We start from the raw sequence: 26,256 nt of genomic DNA on the forward strand, positions 1-26,256 counted from the left end.
TTACCTTCTAAACCTTTGGACATTTTAAAGATGGTAAATTGGGACCCAGAAAGACTAAATGACTTGCCCTAGATCACACAGGAAGCTTGAAGCAGACTCATGAATTAAGCTCATAAATTAAGTGTGGCCTTGTGAGTCTCAGTCTAGTGTCCTACCCACAAGGCCACACTCCCTCTCTTAAAGCCATTGGCTGGATTTCTACAAAGCTGTGTGGAAATGTACCTCCTTAACAGAGAGGGACCGAGGACAAAAAGGTGAAGGAGAAAGATAAGAAGGAGAGACTGGAGGAAGAGGAAGCCCTGGAGGTCTTCCTTCATGGCCCCCGGCCCTCAACAAAAGCAGCAGAAGTGGTAAGGAGATGGGGGAGTCCTAGGGTGCCCGCTCTATGCCAATCAGCAGAGAATTTTGAAATATTTCACTACTCCCTGGCTAGTGGTACAACAGTGTCGCTGCAGACTGGGGCAATTATGGGCTGACTGGTCACATGAAGTCAAATCAGCTTGCATTTTAACACATTCTCACAACTAACTGCTCATCAAAGACATATTGGGCTTATGAATAAATCACAGAGAATGCCCCTGATCATGAGTGAAACAAAGGAAAACATATGAATGAGCTGGATTTGATTTCACTGGGATTTGCTACCTTTTAAAATCCAAAATGCCAGTCTGGCTTACTAACCCATATCCTGTTTAATTTATCACTGTCAGAGGGACAGGGAAATGGTAAATAAACGTGTAAGCGAGACAAGAGGAAAGAAGAAGCAGAGGAAAGATGATGCTGTTTCTATTCCAAGGTGCTGTAGACTTCCTTGATCAAGAAAATCAGAAGAGTGATTCTCTGGAAATCTCACTTTGATGTCTGTGCATCTCTGGGTTGTATCTGCCTGTTTAACCATCAGCATATGTCATCACGGTATCTACACTTCATTCTGCCTCCTGCATCATCAGGGAATTGTCAACAAGGTTCTGACTGCAGAGAGCTGGGTTTTCCTGAAGACATGTGCACATTTGCAGACCACCTGGCTTATGTCTTGCATGCAAACTCAGGATGAAATTCCCTACTGTATAGAGAGCCAGTCCAAGGTCTGTCTGTCTATCATTTAAATCTCTAAAATAGTGGTGAAGTGAGACTTAAATCATGTGTACTCCTTGTGCTGACACTGCCCAGTTTATGCACTGCATTGAACACATATACATTCATGGACACATACAGATTATAAAGTCCAACATTTAAAAGTCTGGCTCAGAGGCTGCAATTCTCAACTACTCTAAATTCATGCTTGGGATAGCTGGAGTGTTGAGAAATGAAAAATATGTTATGCCGTGTTTACACTGGCTTCAACCTAGGACAGCTGAAAGCAGTGCAAGTTAGAGCAGCCACGGAGCTAAGCTAGCTTAGATCTGCTGTATGGTGCCCTAAGGACCGTTCCACCAGCTGGAAATTAACAGAGTGCATCACTCCCGTAACATCTCCTATCTCTCCTCAAACCCAACACAAGCATTGTGACCTGCTCAGGATTCACCAGTGCTGCAAGCAACACTTCACAAAAGCCTGAAGATCATTTACATGGTAAGGGACTGGCCCAGAATTTATATTACTTTGAAGGATTGAGGAGGTAGGAAGAGTACAGTTTGATTTTCAGAATAAAGTAGGGTTTGCCACACTGGGGACTAGGGACAACATCATTTGATTTGGCAAACTGCTATTGAATAAATATAGAACTTTGCAATATGGTATCAAATCAAGTAAATGACTGTAAAATATCTGCTTCCCACTCCTCCTAAGCAAAGCCATATGAAGAACATTAAGTAAAATTTGGTTTTATACAGTACCTCTTATACTCAAGGCCACAAAGCAGTGTGTATCAAGACCATCCAGAATTATTGCAATTTATTATAATAAAATTCTGGAAGGGCTATTAAGTGTCTTTTTTATTATTTAAGCCAATTTTTAACTCTTGGACACCTAGATGAGACTGAATGTAGGGGAAAGATGATCCTATCTGTGCTGACCACAGGAGTTCTTATAATTTCCCTCGCATCATCTTGTGCTGGCCACTGCTGAAACAGGGTAAGTACCAGATCAATCTAATGTGATCTGCTCTAGTATGGCAAGATTTCTCAGCTTTTTGGATCAACAGACCATTGTTGACACTAAAGTTCTTGTGGACTACCAAACTTGCAACTGAAAAGGGTGGAAGGCTGGTGCAATCCCTGGACTACTTACCAGAACCTTGCAGAGCACCACCTGTGGCCCATGGACTACAGTTTGGGAACCACTGCAGTATGACAATTTCTATATTCTGAAGATATAAACTGAAAGTTCAGTAACTATGACTGAAATATGTAGTGAATTATCACATATACACAGCCCTACACAATTAGAAAGGCACAATTAGGGAAAGTTGGCCCAGACATTGAGGTTACTTCCAAGTCTTTAAATTTTATTAGGTCTGGGGTGGCCAACGTGCAGTAGAGCTGCCAGAAGAGGCATGGGCAGCCTCTGTATTTGGCATATGGCAGATAAGGGAGGGGGCAGGCAGCACAGTAGGAATGGTGCAGGAAACAGAAAGCAGAGCAACAAACTGGGCAGGAGAAAGAGGTCAGAGTGGCCCTTGGGGAGGGTTCAGGGTTAATTTGGGCACACCTATCAAAAAGGTTGACTCCAATTATTTTTGGTTATCAGGCATACAGAGATAGAAAGTACTATTTTACTGTCTTGTCAGTATTATGATTTCTCTATCAATTCCACACCTGCTAATACAACACTGCAGAGGCAGAAGTGAGTATGAACTCATGTCCAGATATGCAAAGTTCACATAAAGGTGTTTGATTTTATTTCAGGCCATTATTTTGTTTTGTTTACTACTAGGGACAGGGGAGAGGATGAGAATGGAGACTAGACACAGCAGAAAGAGAAAGACACAGAAACTCGCTGATGTTAATTTACCAACCCTGATTTAACCCCCCCCCCCATAGACTGACAATTTGTAAGCATTTTGATCAATTAGTATATGTGCCAGTGCAATGTAATAAAAACAAGTGCCTTGAAACCATTTTGGGAGACAGCCTTGGAGATCTGATTTTGGACATTATATGTTACTGAAGAAGTCAGAGGGAAAGGAACTACTGCATGCTTTCTTCACTTACATCAGGGGTTTTCAACCTTTTTGGATCAGTGTACCCTTGGTGGTTATACGTGGAGTGGGGTAGAAGGGTGGCACGTGGCCGAATGTGGAGTGGCGGCAGCCACCATGCGCGAACTTCCCCACCTCGTGTCCAAACGAGCGGGCGGTGCCTGCACAGCAGCACAGCATGGTGCACAGCGGCACTCCATCCCCAACCACCTGCCCATACCTCCTAGGGCCTTCTCAAGTACTCCCCCCCAGTTGACAATCCCTGACTTACATGATGACTCTGATGTCATACAAAATGCCTTCGCTTAGTGCCCACAGGCTTGCCCGAAAGAAATGACTACACCCTATGGTATACCTAGTATAATGAGCTACAAGAATGGCAGGGGATTTGCCAGGACTGAATTTCTCCATCTCCACATTGTCAGTGTCTCCGTCATTATCCTATCCTGGTGGCATAATAACACCCGTTTTGACAAATATGGGTATCATTAGTGCTTTCATATGCAGCATCTGTTGCAAGAAAAGCAACTCAATAAAAATATGTTGCAAAGAAACAGGAGATTTGGAGATGGGGGGTGAACAGAAACGTGAAAAGCTGAAGTGTAAGGGGACATATCCTTCTTCTCAAAAATGATGCATCTATGCACATAGTCTCCTAGCAAATATTTAGTCCTTCATGAGCATTAATGCGCTGCTGTTACTGCGCATTAAATTTAGTACCTCTAATACAGGGTACTAACTAAATGTGCAGTAGCCAGTGCTACTGCACAGTAGCCCCAGCGCATGGCCTTTTTGTGAATTTTAATGCACAGTAAACTAATTCTACTGTGCATTAGCATGGCTTTTGCCATGATTCACTAATGCACAGTAGAATTAATCCACTGAGCATTAAGCATCTCGTGTAGATGTGCCCAAAGTTACCAAGAGTGTGCTTGGGGAATGGGAGGATCAGGGAAGGTATGATGGGACCTTGGTGCTATCTATTAGTGTTGGTATTAATTTTCATTGACCCTCCATTGATCTTCTGGAGATGTTCTGTTGGACAGTTCCTTTCTAACAATGAGCACATGAGAAACAGAGGAAGCATCAATGATTGTGCCCCCTAACTGGTATTGGCTGACCCTTGTCCTGTGATACGCAGAGCATGTAAGATGTAACACCTGTGGGCCAAACCCTTAGAGCCCTAATTTGGACCTGATTCAAATACCATTGAAATTAATGGACTATGAATCAGGTATTCAGTTTGTACTCTGTCTTTACCCAGGAAAATTTCCACTAGGGTCAGCCTGCTGCAGTAAGGACCAAATAACATCTTTCCAGTACAGACTATAATATGGATGTAAAGTGATGCATGGAGCTGGTGAGATTTCTCTGTGTGACAGAGCATGGAAAATCCAAATGAATATAGAAATGCAGTGATAGGATTATAGCGGTGACTTCCAGTAGAATGAAACCCAATTGCATTAGACATAATGGACATGATCTTACAGAGCTGTTGTGAACAGGCACTGCTGAATCCACAGACTCACACAGCTAGTTCCCCAGCACCAGCATATGCTTCTCAATTGTGCCACATCTGAATCACTGAACTAATTTGATATCCCGATATATTTCCATCCTGTGGAAACCTGGTATCATCTCTCTATTTCTTCATGTAAACTATTTTTGAAAGGTGAACTCTAAGCCCCGACACGCTAAAAAAACTCTCAAAACTCTGGACAAGATTCTGTTTTCAGTTACCCTGACTCACAGCCAGAGTAATTTACTTTTTCACCACTGTAGAGCTACACCATGAGAATAAATAGGACCCTTTGTCTCCATTAAAGAAAAAAGTAGGCACATAATAGCAAGCTGCTTCTTCCATTGATTTTTGGTCTATGGCTCATGACATATGCCACAAAGTCCAGTGGCATCCAATACAATCATGAAGAGCTGACAGCTTTGCTTTTATGTAACTGCCTTCCCAAACAAGAGTTTCTTAAATGCAAAACCGCAAAACAATGTGATGAATGTAGATGAACATTAATTAAAGCCTGATAGCTACAAGTGCTGAATAGCTATAACCCTACCTGAAGTCAGTGAGAACTACAAGTGCTGAGCAAAAATCAAGTTCAAGGTAAGAAAGGGGTTAATTAGATTTTAATGTTATACCTGTGACAGAAGGTAGGGGGAGGGACTAGTGAGTACTCTGCTAATACACAATAAAATGATCTAACTCTTCATTATACTCCCTCCAAATCATTCTGAATAGTTAGGAAGTATTAATACAACTCCATTGGCTGTCATGAATGGGCAATGTCTATTCTAGAATCCTCAATGAAGATGTTATAGGTTCTCAGTGTCAATTACACCCTCTGTGGATCTCTGCCACATATCCCGTGCTTGATCTCCATGCCAAATCCCCATTGGCATTGATGGGAATTGTAGTCCAAGATCTAGGACAAAATATCTAGCAGCAGTTCCTTTCATGGGGAGAGATGACGTATGAATCTGAAAGGAACATTTCTCCTTCAATTTCTAAGCATGACAATGACACAAATTTCTGCTATTTGATTTTAGAGATCAGCAAAACATGCAAACAAGGAATCCCACACACATACATGCTCCCAACACAGCCTCTTTCATACTTGTTTTTCCTTAATCCGGGAGCAATATATTTGGTCTCAGAAATGGAAACTTGCAAACTGAAGGTATGTGCTCATAAAATGCTTATGCAATGCAGTGCCCACTAATGGATGTTCCATGTGCTTATGGAGAGGAAAGAAATAAACTGGAAGCCAGTTTTGACTAGAATCTGGATCTCAATTCTAGTCTATTTTTTCAGATGAAAATTATCTGCTGTTGATTATCTTCTCTCTTGTCCCAGAAGGCTGAGGAGGACACAGGATAATTGTGAAAACTGTAAAAAGTTACTTAAAAGAGGAACATTTTGTACTGTTCCTCACATCCCCAGGAATAGGACAAAATGTAATGGACTTTAATTACAAGGGAGATTCATGCTTGAGATAAGGAAAGTCTTTCTCACGGCAAAAGTAGTGAAGCACTGGAATATATTACCTAGGGAAGCTGTGAAATCTTCATCACTAGAAGTTTTTTATGAGCAGGTTAGAAAAGTGTCTATCAGAAATGGTGTGTGTGTAGCTGGACCAGCTCTGGAGCAACAAAATAGACTAGATCGGGGTGGCCAATCTGTGGCAAATGAACCACAAGTGGTATGGGCAGCCTTTGTGTGTGGCATGTGGCAGACTGGTGAAGGGACAGACAGTATAGTGGCAGGAAGCAAAAAGAAAAGCAACAAGTTGAACAGGGAGCACAAAGAAAGACGAAGAAAGCAGAGTCACAGATTAGGCAGAGGAAGGGTATCAGAGTGGCACTAGGGGAAAGGGTGGGATTAACTTGTGGCATACTAGCCAAAAAGGTTGGTCCCCTGGACTAGATGAGCATTCAAGGGGCGTGTCTACATGTGCAATTGTGGTGCATGAATAATTGCTCCTGGTGTGCTGTTTGAACACGCACCCAAGAGCAATAAACTCTGGAGCAATAAGCTCCGCAGTTTATTTATGAGCAGCATGTTGAGTCAGGACCGAACAGCCCCAGATGGCAGGAGGCTCATGGGTCAGCCTGCCAGCTTGGGCATGTTCCCCGCAACTCAGTGTGCTGCAGGCAAGCTGGCTGAGGTACAAGGGTACTTCAGCATGGAGCTAGCCAGCAGGCAGCCCCTGCATTGAATTAGCTTTGTACCCCAGCTAGCCCCTCCAGCGTCTACATGTGTACTACTGTGGAATTTTTTACTCCTTAGCAGGATAGTATTTGTATTTACAAGTGCAGTAGATGCTGAGATTTTTACTGCACAGTGAATAAGTCAACTGCACAGTAGACAACTTATATATATGCACCCAAGGTATCTTGCATCACTGTTTTCTATGATTCCACTAAAGATACTAACACCATCTCTATATTGACTGCAGTCTTTGATTTGGGCAGATTTATAAGCTTGGTTCTGCTGTGAATGGGCAGTAGGTCAAACCACAGAGGTGCTGTTTAGTTGGGGAAGCAACTCTGGAAAATGTTCTCAAAAACTCACATGCACACCTGTTGGAATTCCTGCCTCTACAAACATCCATCAGACTTCCAGGCTGGTAAAAAAAGTAAGCAAGTCCAGGTACTTGAGGAAAGGACCCCAGAAGAGCTCCCAGCATACTCTAATCCACAAAAAGTGGATCTGTAAACTACAATCCTTTGTATATCAGAGCAGCTCTGGGCAGGATAAGCTTCTGCTGTGTACTCTGCAGCTACCACTGGAGGTGAGGATTCACCAAGATGCATGCAACTGTACAGCAGACAATAGTAGTAAAGCAGCAAAGCCTACCATGCTGTGATTGCTGCATGGAGCACATGGAGCAATGCAGAAGGAGTGATTTCTCAGAAAGTGCCTGAGATCTGCAAAGATCCCAGTGTATACCGACAATGGCCTAACAATGACTTTCAAAGACAATCTTTTCCTTCCACCTACCCACTCTGTATCTCCATTTACCCCTGCTGCTCACCAAGGATCAGATATTTCATTGACTTCCAGAACTGTCCGCAGTCTCCAGAATCTCCAGCTGTCCAAGTCAACATGACTTTGCTTTAACATGACTATTTATATCCATGGCTGTATTTCCTACTGAGATGATCATTGGGCCAAGATGGTCTTCAGTTGCCAAATTCTAGTACAAGGGCCATATTAATTGTTTTTAAATATTTTAATCTATTTTTCCTACACTGAAGTGGCCAAATTAAATAAATATCAAGCTACATTTTTGATGTGTATAACAAGATTTGGTCCATCATTTCAAAAATAGCTTTGTTATACCACAAACACATTATATACATAAAAATGGTAGATAGACAGACAGACAAGCAGACACCACAAATGCCAAAGCATACTCCTTGCTAATATTTCACTGAAGCAAGAATACTGAATGGGATTGGGTCTTTATTTCTTGTCCTACTCTCCCTCAAAATAACTTATTTGTGAAAGTACAGAGTTATTTCTGATATACTTATCTATGAGCCAAGCTGAACATCAGAAAATATGCTGCCAAACCCACTCTATGTATTTTAACCCTTTCACCTCTCCAGTTCTGTGAGCATGTGTGTGTTTGCATATGCGTGTTTAAATTCTGTGCGTATTTTTTCCATGTCAACAACTATGACCACAGGATTGCATTAAAACACCAGATAATTTTTAGCACCAGCTCAGCATGGCTCCATGCCATAATCTCCATATGGCATGAAGTTCTTCTAATAGTCTTCGGTGTTTTACCCACCGGGGAAAAATTGTAATAAATATAAACTTTCACGTCTTTCCACTGACCAAACCTACAGGGTAATTTAACATAAAAATGTTGGGATATTAATAAATAGATGTGGAGATTTGTGGGGGAGAGTTATTTCATTTTTTAGTGTGCTGGAAAAAATATTTATGCCACATGCCAGGTTCTGCATAGCTGTTAGAATCGGTGTGTGATAGGGCTACCCAGAACACATTCTAATTATCACAAATGACTTAGGATAAGACTAATTAGTGTTCTTATAAGATCTTTTGACACTCTTAGGCATGAGTTTAGATGAGCAGGCTATACAAAGAGAGATCTCTCCATTTAAGTTGTTACTCACATGCTAAATGGCTTGCAGGGTCACAAACATTATTTGTTGTCTACAGATACAATTTGCATAGTTAGCAAAGCCTTGAGCCTGTGAAACATTTGCACATGTGAGTAACTTTACACATGGGACTAGTTCTGAGTTGAGTAAAAACCACCAAGATAAGCATGTATCTAAGCGCTTGCAGGACTGAGATCCAAATTGGTCAGCATAACTTCATTTTATGTCAGAAGCACATAGTTCTGATGGCAATACAATTGTTTAACACAGTGTTTAAAAATAGTTTACCTTTGCATTCGTGACATTCTGTGCAGCTCCATATCATCACTGCCTCGAAAGCCTTTAGCAAAAGGATTGTTTTCAATCTTTAGCTGGGTGATCTGAAGGAAAAAACCACAGATGATTTATTGTGAGTGCTTAATTCTACTACAGAGTTACAAAGACCTCTCCCAAGAACCCCCTTCATGGTTAGGGCTTATCCTGAAACACTTTTAAGCGAGACAGTAATTCCAAATTGTTGTCCCCTGACCAATGGTGGTCTGTGCTGACACTCCAACATGCACGCACGCGCGCGCACACACACACACACACACACACACACACAGAGCACATCTACACAAGAGGCTTACTGCATGGTAGCCTAATAATACTGTACAGTAGTGTGCTGGTCAAAAGCCATGCTAATAAGGCACTGTGCAGTGTTATTGGGCTACTGCACAGTAACTGTCACAAAAAAAAAGTGTGCTGGCACTACTGCGCAGTAACTACAGCACATTAATGAACGTGTAGACACACGTAGTGCTCAATTAAAAATTTGAGGATAAGGGTGCATGGTAATGCACAAGAAATGTTGATGATTAACAGCCATCCAATAGTTCAAAACATTTAGTAACCACTGGTCTGCATAATGCCCTTACACATCAGCAAGTGCTTACCAGACTGAGATCTTCATGACAATGGCTTTTTTTCTTTGACAAAAGTAACTGTTATTATGGCTGATCAGGTACCACTGAGCTTGATGGAAATGTTCTCCTTTATTTCATTTAGCAATTTCCTACCATGCCTTCTCTCCAAGACTCTTATAGTGCTTTGTGTGCATGGGTAATATTAATCCCATTTCATAAGTGGGTGAGTTCAGACACAGGAAACAGAGTTGCTTAAAAGGACACACTCTGTTAACAGCAGAGGACAGAACCCAGGTTTCCTATCTTAACTAAACCAAGCTGTCTCTAATGTGCAGAACCTCATTGAACTGGGTAACTACTTAGACCCTGAGCTCAAATTCACAAAAGACTTAGAATTTGGGCAACTAGCACAACTAGCATAGGACTTTAACTGCGTCAGTCCACAATTGTGATCCAAAAGGCCCCCACTGACTTGCCACCTATCCCTGGAGGTGTCTAAACTCAAGTCCCTCCCCATTTGACTTTAAAGCCCCCATATGTACAGAGCTTTTGTACATGACCAGCACTGCTCTGTGACCAGCTCACATCAAGACCACACAGCCCTGCAGAAAGCAGATGGTCCTCAACCCAGTTCCCCTGAAGGATTATGTCTGGTTGGCATTCTCAGAGTATGCCTAATGTACACAGACAGCACAAAGCTTCTTTTAATGCAGCTAGAGGGGGTAGTAGTTCCACCCCCACATCGTTTTATATGACAGCCTAAGAGCTAGAGCACTTAAATTGGAAAATGGGAGACTTGAGTTCAATTGCCACATCTACCACAGGGGATCCAAAGCCATATCGCTGATAAGAGTACCCTACCCACCAAGCCACGGGGTATTCTGGACTACTAGGTATTCTCCATTGTTCTTGCTAAATTTGTAATACTGCATAAAAAAGAATGCAAGAGTCACTGAGCCAATGTAAGAAGGAGAGCATGTGAAAGAGGGAGTATGACTCTTGAGTACGGTCGTGCCCAACCTTCCAACCCCATGGGTTAAATGAGCGGCGTGGGCTTGATCCACAGGCTGGATCCCACATGCTTGGATCTGGCTGCGGAGTGACTCCATCTGACTCCACTCTGGCTCCATAGTGACCCAATCTAGCACACAGTGCCACATTATCCAGACCATGGGGCTCCTCACAGGTCCAAAAGTTTGACAGCAGTTTGGCCGTTTGCACTTCCACTGCTCCCCCCACCATCAAACTTCCAAACCCATGGGCAAGATGATATGGCTTCTTGGGGCGGTGGTTGAGGACCACTACTTTAGCATTTCATTACTGGACAGCTTAGGCAGCTACCCACTTTCTGTGCTGCTTCTTGTGCATCCTATCCTTAAATCTCCCCATGCATTGTGTAGGAACCCAAAGAGCCTAACTCAGACCAGTGAATTTCACTACAGGAGGCAAGTGCCTAGAAGCTAATGCTCAGTGTTGCAGCACCCACATCTCTTGTGGATCTGGGGCTCAGACCCTTAATCTGCACTTGCCTTCCTTTCTGCACCTGAGCAGACCCCTTGAGCTTGCTGGGACTAGCCATCTACATAAAGCTAAGCATCTGTGCAGTTTTGCAGGATGAGGGCCTCTGCTAATAGTATCCATGAAAGAAATATTGGCTCCACCCACACCAATGGCAACACTCCCATTGACTGCAGCAGGGTCAGGAATTTACTCTATCAGTTTACTATGGTATTCTTCTAGTCATCAAAAGTAAGACATTCCTTGAGTCCATTTGCTTACATTATTAATTTTTCCTGAATAGGGACCTGATCTTTGCACTGGAACCCAATCACAGAGGCTTCTGCATCCCTGCACATTCTCATTAAGTCAAGGCCTAACTTACTGCCCTGATACAGCATCATTTTTGTCTCACATTTTGGATTGCAAAGAAAAATGTAAACGCCCTGTTTGGTCTAGTGTGTTTTTGACCTATTGCTGAGCAGTAAGATAGTGAAAAAATTTACAATCAGAATATATTAGTATTATACCGATGTGTTTTGAGGAGCGGAAAATCACTTGACAATTTCTACTTGGAAAGTAGTGGCAGTTACATAATAAATAAGGACTACTACTCAGTGTCCCTAAAATTTATTTTCATTAGCTGCAGCCTGCTATGGCCCACCAATGTGAAAAGTGCTTACTTACTGAACTCCACTTGCATGAGTACAGTCCTCTAGTCAGCAAGGGTATTTGGACCAACTCATGCTCACTACTGTTTCATTCATTCACTTTTTATCACTTGCTCACACCCACCCACTGAGACTTTACCCTACAAACGTTTAGGCATGTAAAAGCCTTCAAAGGGAATGTTCACTCGAGCAGGGGTATCAATATGTGTGTTAGCAGGATCAAGCCTTGATAGAAACTAAGCTCCAGGGATCCTCTTTCTTTAATGTGTGTTTTAAGGGCCTGAGCTGAAACATGCTGAAGTCAGTGAAAGTCTCTCGATCAGCTTCAGTAAGCTTTGCAGCAGGCCTTAGTGCTTTAGTGTGGTTCAGATGTACTGGACTGGAAGCATCTTGAGAACTGATGATAATAGTTTTGGGGCTGGTTGTTTTGTTTAACTTGCAAAACCTTTTAAAGGATGAAAGCAAGCAAACAGATGGGAACTTCCTTCTTCTTTATCCATTTTGCCATAATGAAATTCAGTCTAATTGACTATAAATCTTTTAGACAGGGAAGGGGTAGGAAATTCTACTAGGAAGTTATGTGACAATTACATCATTAAAAAAATATGACTCCCTTGAAAAATCCCCAAAGTTGTTTCTCTGCAGTAGAGATGGAATAAAAACAGAGCTTTAATAGTATTTATTTTGTAGCTGAAGGAAATCAATGCCCATGTTTGCATTTACAAACACATTTTCAAACCTGAGAGATGCCTTCTTTATACAGAAGTTGTTTTTTTTCAAAAGTAAATTTATATCAACATAAACACACTTGACAAATTTCTGAGTCTGTCACCCTACCTCTTTGTTCTAAGTGAGCAGGTCTCTTATAGACTTGCATGCCAACCAGCTGGGAACAAAGTATTTCTGAACACAAGTTCCAGAGGCTGCAGGTGAATATTTGTATGTGTTCGTGAGAGTGAGTGAATAAGCAAATATCATTTTAGAACTAGGTATGTATTGTAGAGTCATTTTAATACTATGTATGTGTGTGTCCACACACACACATTGTTTAGAAACTTTAGATGTTTAAAGCCAGCCAGAACAGTAAAGTAGTTATACACATACCTTTTGATATTTAAAGGATCATAGGAAAATAGGGCTGGAACAGACTTCATGGGATCATGTAGTCTAGTCCCGTGCTCAAGGCAGGATCAGCCCAGTCAAGTATTTGTCTAACCTGCTCTTGAACATTTCCAGGGATGGGAAGTCCGTAATCCCCCTAGGTAGCCTACCACCCTCATAGTCAGAAAGTTCTTCCTAATCTCCAAACCTAAGTTTCCTCTGCTGCAGTTTGAAGCCATTGCTTCTAGCACTGTCCCCAGTAGCCACTCATTTTTATGTTTCATTTTACACCTATTGTAGGTGGGGCAAGTGTTATCATGTGTTATTAAGATTTCTGAACACTTCCAATAATATGACCCTATTTATATTTGCTTGTAACTTTGCTAAACTCTGATTGTTTGTGCTGAAGTTTTCCATGCAAGGTGTCTGCTTCAGGTGGAGATTTCTGAGAATAAATCTAGGGAAAACTATAATACTTTTGCCCATGATAAAATTATGGCGGTCTTTTGAGAGAGGTTTTCATTCTCCATTGTTTGGAAGAGGTGATAGGGTAGCTTTTGTATCAGGCACCTGTTTTTAGCTATCTTCTGGGAAAATATAGCCAAATTTGGCAGTAATACGAGTTAGAAAAAAATGTAGTTTGCACCTGCTCAGTAAAGATTTCTTCAAATGCATCAGTTAAAGCTTCTGACGATAAAATCCTCACTGAGCACACTTGAGCCTTTCCAATTGCTAGTGCTGTTAGCATCATTCTCATAATGCATCTGAGAATGCTCCACCAAAGGCTACAGAGGAAAACTAATACTTTCCCTATAACTGTTGCTCCTATGGGCTATGGTGAGCTTGGGCACTACAGACCTGTGTGGAGAAAGAAGGCCAAAAACAAATCTAGAGAGAAGGAAAGAAGTAGATTAGGATGAGGGATTTGGTGACTCACTGAGCAAGAAGACTGGGATATGGGAACAGGGGGGAAGGATATGCTGGAACTAAACCATTGCGTGAAGTTGGAGAGCTGGGAGCTAAGGATGTTGTCACCATACAGGGCCTGAAAGGTAGGGAGGGAAGCTTGGGACTGTCTGGACAGAAACAAAAAACAAGAATTGTTGGGAAGGGAGACAGAGGTGACAAGAAGTCAGGTTGCAGGAGAGAAGTGGGACTGGCTGGAAATGGGAAAAGAGACTGGGAAAGGAGGCAGGGGGGCAGAGTGGGAGGGTGAGGGAGGAAGAAGACTTGAAAAAGGAGCTGGGGGCAACAAATTCTTGTTCTCAATGACAGAGGTCTGTGTAGTGGATCTAGAGGTGGTACGTCCATGATTTTTTCCCACAGGACCCCTGCCTTAGGGAAGAGTACAGGATAGACTTGCTCTGGAAATAAATCATAATGAAAAAAAATTGCCTATGGAACCCTTGGATTCTATATTGTAGAAGTCAGAGAATGTGCAGTGACTAAGATCTGGGACTGCAGGAAGAAAAAGAACAGTCTCACATTTAAGGCAAAACAACACTGCCCTGGAAAATTGGATTTTATCCCTTCTTCTGCTAGAGTTCCCAAGAGATACTTGGCAAGTGACTTCAACTATATTTTTCCTGGCTAGTCAGTAACTGCATGTTCCTCATCGTCTGGGTACCCAAGTGGATACCTTTGCAGAAATTCAGGGGACTCACTGATGAATCTAAAGTCAGTGGGAGCTATGATTTAATCACTGAGTATGATATAATGCTCTAGAAAACAGCACTCTGAAAAATCAGGTCTCTGTCATATCAGATGGGCATCCAAGATCATAATAAAATTTTGAGGGGCTTTCTGTGCTTCAGCTCCCAAACAATAAAATAAAGATATACACTGTCTTTGAAGCAGGGCTTGAACATGATGTGGTAATAAAGCATGGGGCCACACACAGAACGAGGAGGAGAAAACAGAATATTGAGTAGCTGTTCATAAACTAAGCACCGTCCATCACAAACAATGCATAAGATGGGGCTACAAGGGAAAAACAGTATGATCAAATAATTAAAGATTGTGTCAAGATTCATACGTACAATGGAGCTGATGGAAAGTCATAAAGGCACCCTAATTTGAGTGGAGTGTGCTTGACTTTGCAACCTGAATAGGATTTTTTCAACAGTGTTTTGTGATTGTGTGTGAGACATATACAGTCACTAATCATGTAACTTGTTTCTGCATTTATCTGCAATGTATGTAATACATGTGAGTACATATATTGTGTATGACTGGGTATTATTCCATTTCTATCTATCTATACACTCCAGTGTGTGTACAATATTCTAGCTAGGGCTGTACTTTGAAAGACTTGGGCAATCAAGAAAGTTAAATAACTTACAAAAATAAGCATAAAACCGGATATCCTTGGGGGCGGGGGACCAGTATAAAGCCCGGGTACAGCTAAGGGAGCAGTAGGTTGTAAAAATTAATGAGAATAATTGTTGTGAATTCTTGCTGTTGAAAGCACCCTCATGAGGGCAGAACCTTAATTATTTCTGTCTATTAGGGTTCATTTCCTGGTCCTAGGCACAGAGCTAGTACCTAATAAATATGAGCTAGTAACACACAATGATTTAAACTGAAGCAAAATGGTCCTTAACTAAGGGAAGTTAATATTTGGGCATCAACCTGATTGCATACATCCATTGTGTAAATGGCAAGGAAATGAAATGTGCACGTGACCTATTTTAACACCTAAATATTTCTTGGAGATTTTTTTTTTATCTCCTCTGAGTCATTGACAACTGCACTGAAAATGTTACAGAAACCTTCCTCATAGCTTAACCCATGCTTTGGGGGGAAGATACAGTTTGTTTAAATATCTTTTTCAGGCCTCCTATAATATCAGGGGAAATAAGCACAAAATCCAACAGTGGGATTGCAGCTGTGCTCTTGAAATAAATCCACTGATCTGAAATCAGGCAAGTCCTTCTATAGGCAATAAGCACAAAGACTGAAAAAAATATGAGTGCCCATGGGGCCATGTTTAGGAAACATGCATAAATATAACTGTGAGTATACATACATATGTAAACTAGTATGGCGTTTATATGCACACTGTCTAGGTAGGAAGATTAGATATATCAGACTATGTTAACAAATGCAAATATTAACAAATATTGTGCTATTAAAAGATATTCTGATCAGTCAGTCAACTTCAGTCCTTTTGTGAAAAAACATATGTACATTTATACATATCCTTGCCTTTCCTTTTCACAATAATCAAAATGTTGTATAAAGCTCTCTCTGCCTCTGTCTCGCTCTCACACACACATACAGAGCATAAGAATATCAGAATTTCAGAATGTCAGCTATATGTGGTCTTGAATACTGGTTTTTACTTTGAAACAGCATTTGGGCAATTTGTAGACGTTGTTCCCTTTTCTGGAGGGAGATGCCATTCAGGGTAGATGATTCCATGATTTCTTTTTTTTATATATTCCTCAATGATTCTTCATTTTGGGTTCAGAACTATAGCAGCCCCCTTAATTGCTGGATTAGGGCACCTAAAAGAGACGTGTGTATGTGTGGTTGTGGGTGGGTATGTAAAGTATGTGGGTATGGGGATATGCACTTTAGGTGTGGGTGGGTATATGTAAAACTGCATAGGATGTGTGTGTCTTTTGTGACTTGTGTGTACATTTTGACAGACAGATATGTAGGTATCTATTCTTATCAGCCAGGCAGAGGTGATTTATAATAGAATATGTCCATTCCTGCCAATGTGGAGTACTTGTTTTTATGGCATGGGGAGAAAGAAGGAGGCTATTTGTTTACAAAACAGTCCTAGCTTCTACAAGGAAAGCAATTAAATCCAGGGACCTAGAAAGCTAAGTCTGTTTACTTATAGGCAGTGTATTTAAAGTGGTTGGCTTGTCCTTTTTATTATAATAATATTATTTGCTGCGGCATTCAGAGCAGAGTTATAATTTATGGCATAGGTTGGCCCAAACTCAGATTGGATTCTGTTTGTTTGCAATTATGTCCTACCACTGCCAACAGCTCCTCTTCTAAAGGATGTGGAGGTATATTACTTTTCTTTCTCCCCCCTTATAGCAGATTGCCTCTTCTCAAGGCTATCTCTGTTGCTGGCACCTAATTAGTTAATTAATAGACCGATGAGACCAAATAAAGGGGAAAATGGCGAAGTTTTTCTGGCACTTCCTAACCACAGCTCCAGGAAAACATCCATAATTTAGCCAGAGTATTAATGTGACACTTTCTTGGTTTGAGATTAACCACGATTTCACTTGTTAAACACAGTGAAACCATTCTACACATCCCGAAGTTGTAATTAAAAGGCCTAAACCTGATTTATAAACAGTTTGTGGAGGCCTATTGTTAAAGGAATGCAATTTTTCCTTAAAATGACCTTTGCACTTTAGAAATACTGTGTGCCTCTATGTTAATATAGCTCTTTTCTGCTCCATGTATATTTTTGCATTCATAATTAAAGATGATCTGGCAAAAGTACATGGATCCCACCAAAAAATCATCCCCTCAGAGATATGTTTCCCTCTCCTCTGCCTTTCACCCTTTACACCCACTTTTCCATTCTTCTCACTCCCCTAACACTGTGCTACCACGAAAAAAATGCATGCTATTTGCTACCCAGTCCCTGGAAAATATCCGCACGGGTTAGAAGCAGGATCACATGCGCTTAGGGAAGAAAGCTCACAGCTGGTCTAGCTGAGATCTATCTTGTATTGGAAAAGCAACTGCCAGTGTCTGACTGCCAGGTGTCGTTGCCGACCAGCCGAGCAAGGCCGTGCGGATGATGCGATCCGCATCTCGGTATCAGGCTGCCTGTCTCTATGAGGAATGCGGGACGGGCTGGTGCGGGTATGCGTATACCTGTGTGTACGCATACGTGCAAATGCATACGCGTGCATATGTGTGCCTCATACACACCCGCCCACATGTAAATCACTGCCCCCTTCCTGGTGCACAACAACCCTGAATTATTGTTTCCCCCCCCGCAACCGCCGCAGCCCCCCGCGGAGCAGGCTGCAGGGAGGAGCTGTCAGCAGGAGCCCTTCTCCAAACAAGCCCGCTGAACCGAGCCAGACTGGGTTATCGGAGACTCACTGCAAAGGGGAGCGCTGGGGCTCCCAGCTCCAGGGCCAGATTACAAGCCTTTGACTGATGAGGGGGAAGAAGATAACACCCAACTTCCTTGCTTGGTCGTCTCCTTTCTGAGCAAACCATCCTGTTTAGTTAATTCCCCCTTGGCTTCCCTTGCATCCCAACGCGAGATACTTCTGTCTGCTCCGCGGCCAAGAACAACACCCAGGGAACAAGACGGAACGACACCGCGGCGTGTCCGGGGGGCGCTGGGGAAGGAAGTGGGGATGGAGAACTGTAAAGAAGGGAGGAGAAAAGGGAGGAGGGAAGAAATGAATGAATAAATGACGGGGGAAGGAGGGGAGTGTGAGTCTAGAGAAGGAAGAAAGGAAGCCCAGGAAGGAGGGATGTGTAAAGAAAAGCAAGCCAGCAAGACAGATGCTGGAAAAAGAGAAGGGAGGAAGGGGGAAGGAAGTGTGGCTCCCGGGGGAGCAGAAGGAAGGCGGGCGGGCTGGAGGAGCCCGGGCCGGGCCGCAGGCCGGGGCACGAGGCGCCCCCGGGGCAGGCCCTCCCTACCTTGTGGTTCTGGTAGGAGGTCACGGCGATGAAGGCGGTCTCGGGGAAGACGTGGGTGCAGAAGGCCGTGTTTTTGGAGCCGAACCCGTTGTTCTCGTCCGCCTTCACGATGTGGAGCCGGGGCTGGTATTTGTGCATGGAGTTCAGGATGATCTTGAAGAGAAGCAGACACACGGCGGGGTCAGGCCTGGAGCCCCGCTCTGCCCGCTCCCCTGCAGGCCGGGGGCGGCTTTCCTGAGCCGAGACACCTGAGGAGGCCCCAGCGGGCGGGTTTTACGAGCCGCGGCCTCCTCGTCCCACTGAACTGCGTGTGCGACCTACTGGGTCCCCGAGGGGGAAGGCGCTGGAGCCACTGCCGGGGCGCGGCGGCGGTGCTGAGGCCGGCTCCCTCCGCCGCGCCGAGCGGGGCCCGCGCGCCCCACCACTGCCCGCGCGAGCAATCCGCGGCGAACCGGCCCCGCACAGCCCCGCTTTAAAGAGCCCCCGGGGGGAGGGCGGGGGGGTCTTGTGCCCTTTCAGAAGGCGCAGGGCCCGGCAGTCTCCCTGGTGTAATGCAGCGGCAGGATCTGGCTGCCTCGTGGTGTGTCGCAGGAAAGCCCCCCCCTCCCCGTTTTGCCTGCCCCCCATGCCGCCTGCCCCGGGCGCCCTGCGCCGGAGCGGGCGCGGATCTACCGCGCGCGCGGCCTTGGCGCTGGCGGGGCCGGGGCGGACCGGGAGCTGGGCGCTTAGCCTGGACGGCCAAACTGCGCTCGACGAGCCGATGCCATTGGCACTAGGGAGAGTGCATGTCCCTCCCGTTGTCCACACGGGGCTTGGCTGCACACGGAGAGGGCTCCATTTCTGGGGCTCCCTTCCTCCAGCCTTAAGCTTTTGACCCTACTTCCCTTCATCTTCGAGCTTTCTCCCGTGGCGAAGGAAGCCCCTCCTCTCCACCCTGCCCCGTCCCTGGGCACAAGCACCCGCGCGGGGCTGCCCCGCCCGCCGGGCGCGTGAAACGGCCCGTGGGCCCGTGTCCGAGGGGCGTCGTGGCCGGCTCGGCTTTGAAGCTGAGCTCTTTCTCCCAGAAAGAAATGGATCTGAAATGGATCCGTACTTGGCTTTGCTGTTAAAGAGATCCCACAGGATCTCACAGCCGTGCCCAGGCCCGGCTGGATCGCACTGTACCAAGCAGGTCATCCCCACACGGAGAAGAGGTGGCCGAGGACAGCCCACCAGGGTCCCACCCCTCCTTTCAAAGCCTGCCCTGGGGGTCGCGACCAAGATAAAGCCGGAGACCGTCTCTTTTCAAAGCTTGGCGCTCAAGTGGGATTAATCTTTGGGGAAAGGAGGGATTTTCTCTCTCTCTCGCTCTGCCTCCCCCCTCCCTTCCCTTGTGCTCCGTGATGATAATGACTGCTAGGACATGGCGACAGGGAGACGCAGTCTGTCCCGCCAGCCCCGCGCCATCCCCGGCCCCTGGAAGTCATCTCTGCTTGCAAGCCCCTCTCATCCTGGAGGTTTAGCCAAATTGCTTTGACGTCCTGGGAAGTCGCAGACATCAACGGTGAACGATCTAATGATTTTTAATTTCATTACAGCGACTCTGGCTGAGAGTCTGCTGGTGCCGTTTCTCCTCTGAAGTCCCTATTGTTTAGCACCCCCTTAGGTTTGTTTAAAGAGACTTTTCTATAGAGCCGCCTGCTCACAGTAAGGGCATGGCTGGCCCCTGCCTTGCAAGGGCATTTCATATCCACCTCGCTCACCCCATCCTTCCCCGGGAGCCTGTGTCCTTGGGGTGGGAGAGCTGGAGGAGAAGAGAGCTGTTTCTGGAGTCTCAGCATTCAAATGCACCCCAGGCCCCTCCCTCCCCCCCCACCCGCTCTCTGTAGTGGAGCCTGGAAAAGAATCTGGACTCCCGAAATACAGATTTCTCAACCCATTTTTCGTGTCATGAAAACCCTAAAGAAAAAGCACACGCTTGATGTTAGGGCTCGGAGGGTGCGTGCGGACGACCCTTAAGAGGAAACTGGAGTCAGACCGGGTTATAATCACACATCTACCCCATAGCTCTCTCTCCATGTTGCTTTCCCTTCATTTTTCTGCTGTTTTCCCTGGCAGACCCCGTGTCAGATCGCTGCTATTATTAGAGACCACGTGGGCAGGGATTTAATGGCCCGGCTTTGTCGTTTAAAGTCGCGTTTAGAGAAATGCTTGGGAAACGTGAAATCGAAGTGTTGAAATGAAGACTGAAAAATATGCTGTTGGGAACGGATCCTGGGGCACGGGATCCCCCCCTCCCCTAATCATGAATACACTGGCTCGGGGGAAGACTTGTCCTGGGAGATTTGGAAGACTGCTCTTGCTGGCTGCAGGATTCACACGAGCTGTTGCTTCCGCGAATGGACACGCATGAGTTTTGCCAAAATCTGTTGTGTGCCTGAAGCTCTGGGGCTGTTTAGGCCTGTAGCTGTTGTTGCACTTTGGATGGGAGCGCAGGAAACACAGTTAGGTTGTATTTCCTCGCCTTATGCCGGATTGATTTTACTGTTAACCAAATTCACTGAGGCAGCAAGCAGACTTTAAAGCTCTCAGACTCCACCTGAGGTTAAAACCAGGTAGCTAAATAGTTACTTAGTTACCTTCGGTGTATTTGGCCTGTTTTAAGAAGCCAGTCACTGCCCGTGGCCAGGGAAGGATTTGTGTGAGTAGCCCCGAGTCGGGGCAGCTGCACATCCCGCTTCCAAGAGTCTGGGGAATGAAGCTTCATTCGAGGGGGATCGGCGGCCCCACTCATCCGAGGAGGGAGTAATCGTCACCATCATCTAAACCAGGGCTAGGCAACCCCTGGCACAGGTGCCAGAGCGAGGTGCATGAAGGCGTTGTGCTTGGCACACGTGGTTCAGGGTGGACAGCGGGAAAAAGGATGGGGCTGCGTTGCCCCAAGATCAGGCCCCTCGCAGCTCCCCCGCTGCCAGCCATCCGCTGGCACCGCAGCATCTTACAAGCTGAGGCTGTGGGTGTTTGGGGCCCAAAAACACTGCTGACCCCTGAGCTAAACCGGTCGCATTGAAATGACCTTGGCTTCCCTGCCACTGGTACACTCCCGGCACATCCGCAGAGCCGGTAAACACTGCGGCGTGCACACAAGTGAGGACGTGTACGTGTGTGTGTGAGAGACGGCTAATGCACGCAGGTGGAAGAGAACTGCTCGTGCTACTGCGGGTTGGACTAAGAGCAGGAGCGCACGGCGCATGCGTGTGAGGGGCACGTGTCCCTGTGTTCAGGGAGCTGGAAAGATGCGCGTGCCCGTGTGCGAGCGGGGATATGCGCTGTGTCACGTGCGAGGGGGCTGATGGTGCGCGTGCTGGTGCGGAGGGGGGAGAAGGTGCGGGAGAGGCAGAGCTGCGTGTGCCACGAGCGGCAGAGACGCGTGCTGTGGGTGCGGGAGCGCGCGCGCGTTTCCTTCACACCTCGACCCAAAACGCACCTGCCCGGCTCTCCGCTTCTCACGCTCCCCCCCGCAGCGCTGCCCCTGAACTCCCCCCAAGCCCGCAAGTTTGCATTGCTTTGGACCCTTTTCTCCCACCAATCTCACCGCACGGGCCCCGAGCAGCTGCGGGGCTGCCGCGCCGGGATGCTGGAAACGCGCCGCTCAGCCCCCGGCCCCCTTCCATCAAGCGCTTGACTCCTGTCAGCCCCCAGCCTGCTCTCGCGTCCATTTAACTGGAGCCCTAGTCACTTTATTCCCATTCAGTTCCGGGGGGTGGTTCCCCTCCCCCATCCATGCTCTGACTTGCTATTTCATTTGACAACCAAGACTAACGAGAGCTTGCCAAGAGAGCAGCGCGGGGCCGGCCGGCGGCTGCGCACTGCGCTGGCACAGCCTTTTGTTGCAATCAGGATGCGCGGAGCTGGCAGGAGCCACGTGGGTTTCCCCCCACACCAAGCCCAGCTCGGCGCTGCCGGCACGTGAAGAGCTCCGTGCTGTTTGCCCTAAAGGCATCGGGCTACCCCGCGTGGGGAGCGGGGAACAGCCGGCGGAGTGCCCCTGCCCCCTGCTCGCCGAGGTACTTACATGTCCGAATGGGTCAAGGTGGTTGTTGGTGAGCTTGAGTTTTTGGAAAGAAACCAACTGTCTCATCCAGTGAGCCCCGGTGGCTGGTGAGTCTGGGTGCACGTACAGTCTGCCTGGCATGGCAGGCTCTGCCTTCCCCGTCACTGACCTGAACCAAAGGGACACAAAGCCAGTTTAGCCTCAGGACCCGAAGCAGGATTATACCGCACGAGCTCCGGGCATCAGCGGCCGTGCGAGGGTGTAACGCGGCGAGGACGGGCTTAGGGCGGTTGCTCCCTGTCCATGCACCTACCCACCCATCTGTGTGTCTGTCTGTGTAGCTATCAACCCATCTAGCCGTCCAGTCCTTGTCTACCCATCCCTCCCTCTGGCCATCCAAGTTCTTTCATGCATTTCCCTGCATTTGCGGAGGAAGTGTGCGCTGGACGGTCAGGTCATATTTTAGGGGAAGGAGACATTTGCAAACACAAACTGCTCTGGAAATTAATTGAGATCTTTGGCAAATTTCCCGTCGGATCTCTGCGCCTCTCTCTCTCTCTCTTTTTTCTATTTAACCCCATCCTCCCTCCTTCCTAATTAGCGGGGAGCCAAGAGAGGACCATGTGGTAACTCTTAACATTCACCAGTCCTGGCCATTTTTCTCCCCTGAACACAATTAAGTTGTTGGGCCCACCATAACCAATAATCTGGTCGTCAAACAGGATTAAAGTTAGTGTTAGCTAATTAAAATCGATTTTCTTTCCTGGTCCTCTGTTGAGGAGTCTGGCAGATTGGAACCATCTTGAGACAGTCGGTTGAACTCCTTCAAACTTTTTTCCAACTTCTTGTAGCTCTTAATAGGACACGCTGACGGCTCGACTGCATTTTACAACCCCTTTAAATTAGGTTTTGCTCACTGTCCAGGCCAGACACAAAGTTTTTTCTTCTCCCCTCCCCCTAGGCATGCGTGCATACCATTTATTATCTGCGAATTTGTATCTGTGGTCATCAGCTGGTACAATATCCATCAGCAGTATGTACTTAGTTTTTGGATTGAGTCCAGTGACCTTCACTTTGTAACTGGGGAACATACGCCTGTAAAAAAACAAATATAAATACAGAGGAAATTACAAAAGGGTTTCCAAACTCAAACATTTGCGAAGGAATTATACGAGGGGATAATTCACCCATATTAACCTACGGAGTAACAGACACACACACACCCCTCCAAAAATATACACACAGGATGAAACTTTCCCTTGATCTTGTTTGATTTTGGTGCTTCTGGGCATTGTTCCGCTGTTACAGTGCCTATCTAAAGCAAAATAGTTAATGTATGGAGAGGTGACAATAGTTACAGGATTTTGATTGCTTCTTTGCCTCTAATCATCCCAATAGTTGAACTCTTCATTCGTTTACTAAACAGCAGCATGTAATATATTCCTTACTTTACAGGAATATGAATATACTGATAGCGCTCCACAAAGGACCTTACATGCCATTGTATAAAGGATGGTGTTTACTAAAATGCCGACTTTTTCATAAAAGGCATACTGTATATTCATAAATGTATATGTATGTGTGTACGTATGTATAAGCGTTGTATGTGTGATACTTGTGTGTACACATATGAACGGTTATACACACAAAAGTATACATACGCAAAAGTGACACGCTTGACCAATTCTTTGAAACCTTCAAACACACGCTTGAAGGGGAAAAAAAAGTTCAGAAATATTTTCCATTACAAGTTAGTGACCTTAAGCGTTAGTGTCATTTTAGCTTGATCTTCCAAATGTTTAAAAACGAGCTTGCGGACGTGTATTCTTTCAATTAAAAAGAGAACAGTCTAAATGTACTTATTTTTGAATGGCAGTTTCCTGCCTTTGCAATAGGAAATCAAGGCTATTTCTGAGTTCGAATTGTTTCGTGGTTTGAAAAACGAGAAGAGAGGTAGAAAATAATGAATAGTAGCAAAGATGACGTTTACTATGTTGGAGGAAAAGGGGGGGAAAGGAACCGAGCAATGAACCAGAACTATATTCAGAAATACATCAGGAACAGCGCGCGAAACAAAGTATACCACCATAAACAAGCTTTATATAAATAAGTGAATGGCCTAGTTTACGCTTTGGCGACACATGTAAACAGTAACACTCCTACTAAGACTCTTATTGTAAAGATCTTTTTTATGGTTATAGGTACGAGATGCCCATCCGCGCCTGGGCTTTAATTTTTGTTTTGACTTTTAGGCAAGACGCGTTACCTCTCTCTTCCTCCGCTCCTCTCTACAGTCCTGTCAGCTGAAAGTGAAGTGATTCCTACATATTGCAAGGAATCAAGGGGAGGATAATAACACCGCCCTGGATCCTACTTGGTCTTTTGCCTTCACCCAGTAGGATCCGGAGTTTCGTCAACTTTGCTCTCTGCAAAGAGCTCTTGCTAATGGTTCTAAAATGCTCGAGCTCAGTGTTTAAATCAGGCCTTTTTACTTGGGGAATACTCTTCTTTTAAAAGGACCCCGTCATTTCAACAGTAGATATGGTCAAAGGGAAACCAATCGTTATACAAATCTATTTATCATCCAGTGCAACGCTTTATATAGTAGATTTTTTTCTATCCACTGTATGGGGTACCACCACCGACTGCCTGGCCGGACGGAATGAAGTTTGATTCTGTGTTGTTGGTAGAGAAAATCTGATTTCACTTCGGATATTCGTCTTGAACTACTATTATTTCTATGAGTGCACACTTTCTCATCTTGTATCCAATGTAGGAAGTTACACTTACATTGTTTAATAAAAAAAATAGCAATGGAAATAATATATTTCTGTTCCCCTGGTTTTGTTGACGAGAATGGGCACAGGGCTAGATTTCGCTGAGTCTCAGTGGTTGACCCATGCCTCAAATTTGATCTTAGTGGTCCTTTGGCTAAACGGGCTTCGCGATGCCGCACTGCAGAATTACTACGGCACATGCATAGTTTTAGTTTTTTCAGTGTATCAGGCCAGCTATGGCAATGGTCATAAACACACACTCGGACACGGAATAAACTTAGATTTGCAAGCCTGCATACTACTATATACATTTGCATAAATAGTATTTCAAGAACATGTGTGCGTTTAATAGCCTGACTACGAGGAGCCTTTTGTCTCTGCCTGGGTGTGTATTGCCTGTATCTGTTCGCAGAAGCAAAGCCTGGAAACAGACGAAAAAAATTGCAGGCATTTTTCTGAAAAAAATAAGCTAAATCATCCAGGGACCTGCATGAAACAGTATAACATTTTGGCCTACACTTTGCAACCAGCATGAGTCTGGAAAGACTCCAACGGACTGAAACTGGGATTAACGATAACACTGTCCTGGGTAAATAAGAAACCAGAAGAAACACATTTTTAAATCTATGTACTTCATTGGAGGCTTCTTTTTGTAAATCGTCCAACCCCTCTTTTCTGCTCTTCTACTGAGTCTTTGGTCAAAATCATAAAAGGCTCTACAGCTTCAAATACACCATCAGCTGATTTTTAGATCCTGGCTTGCTGTTTAATTTCATTCTATTTTGTGACAGAGCCTTGGTAACTTGTTTTATTGTCAGCAAACATTTATATTGGCTACAAC

At 45.1% G+C, this 26,256-nt stretch overlaps 1 protein-coding gene across 6 annotated transcripts in view; it reads right to left on the reverse strand.

The window, feature by feature from the left end:
• TBX5 (T-box transcription factor 5) overlaps positions 1-26,256 on the reverse strand; it is a 92,269-nt gene that overhangs the window by 18,475 nt on the left and 47,538 nt on the right. For all 6 annotated transcript variants that reach the window (XM_090063566.1, XM_090063568.1, XM_090063564.1 and 3 more), the window contains 4 exons: positions 23,614-23,733; positions 22,660-22,807; positions 18,606-18,758; positions 9,077-9,168 (listed from right to left, as the gene is read on the reverse strand). In XM_090063566.1, the coding sequence (XP_089919692.1) occupies positions 9,077-9,168; positions 18,606-18,758; positions 22,660-22,807; positions 23,614-23,733 (513 nt within the window). The remainder of the gene's footprint in view (positions 1-9,076; positions 9,169-18,605; positions 18,759-22,659; positions 22,808-23,613; positions 23,734-26,256) is intronic.

This window comes from Crocodylus siamensis, chromosome 9, assembly GCF_052110815.1.
Source record: "Crocodylus siamensis isolate JL-2025a chromosome 9, ASM5211081v1, whole genome shotgun sequence".
Taxonomy (NCBI): Eukaryota; Metazoa; Chordata; order Crocodylia; family Crocodylidae; genus Crocodylus; species Crocodylus siamensis.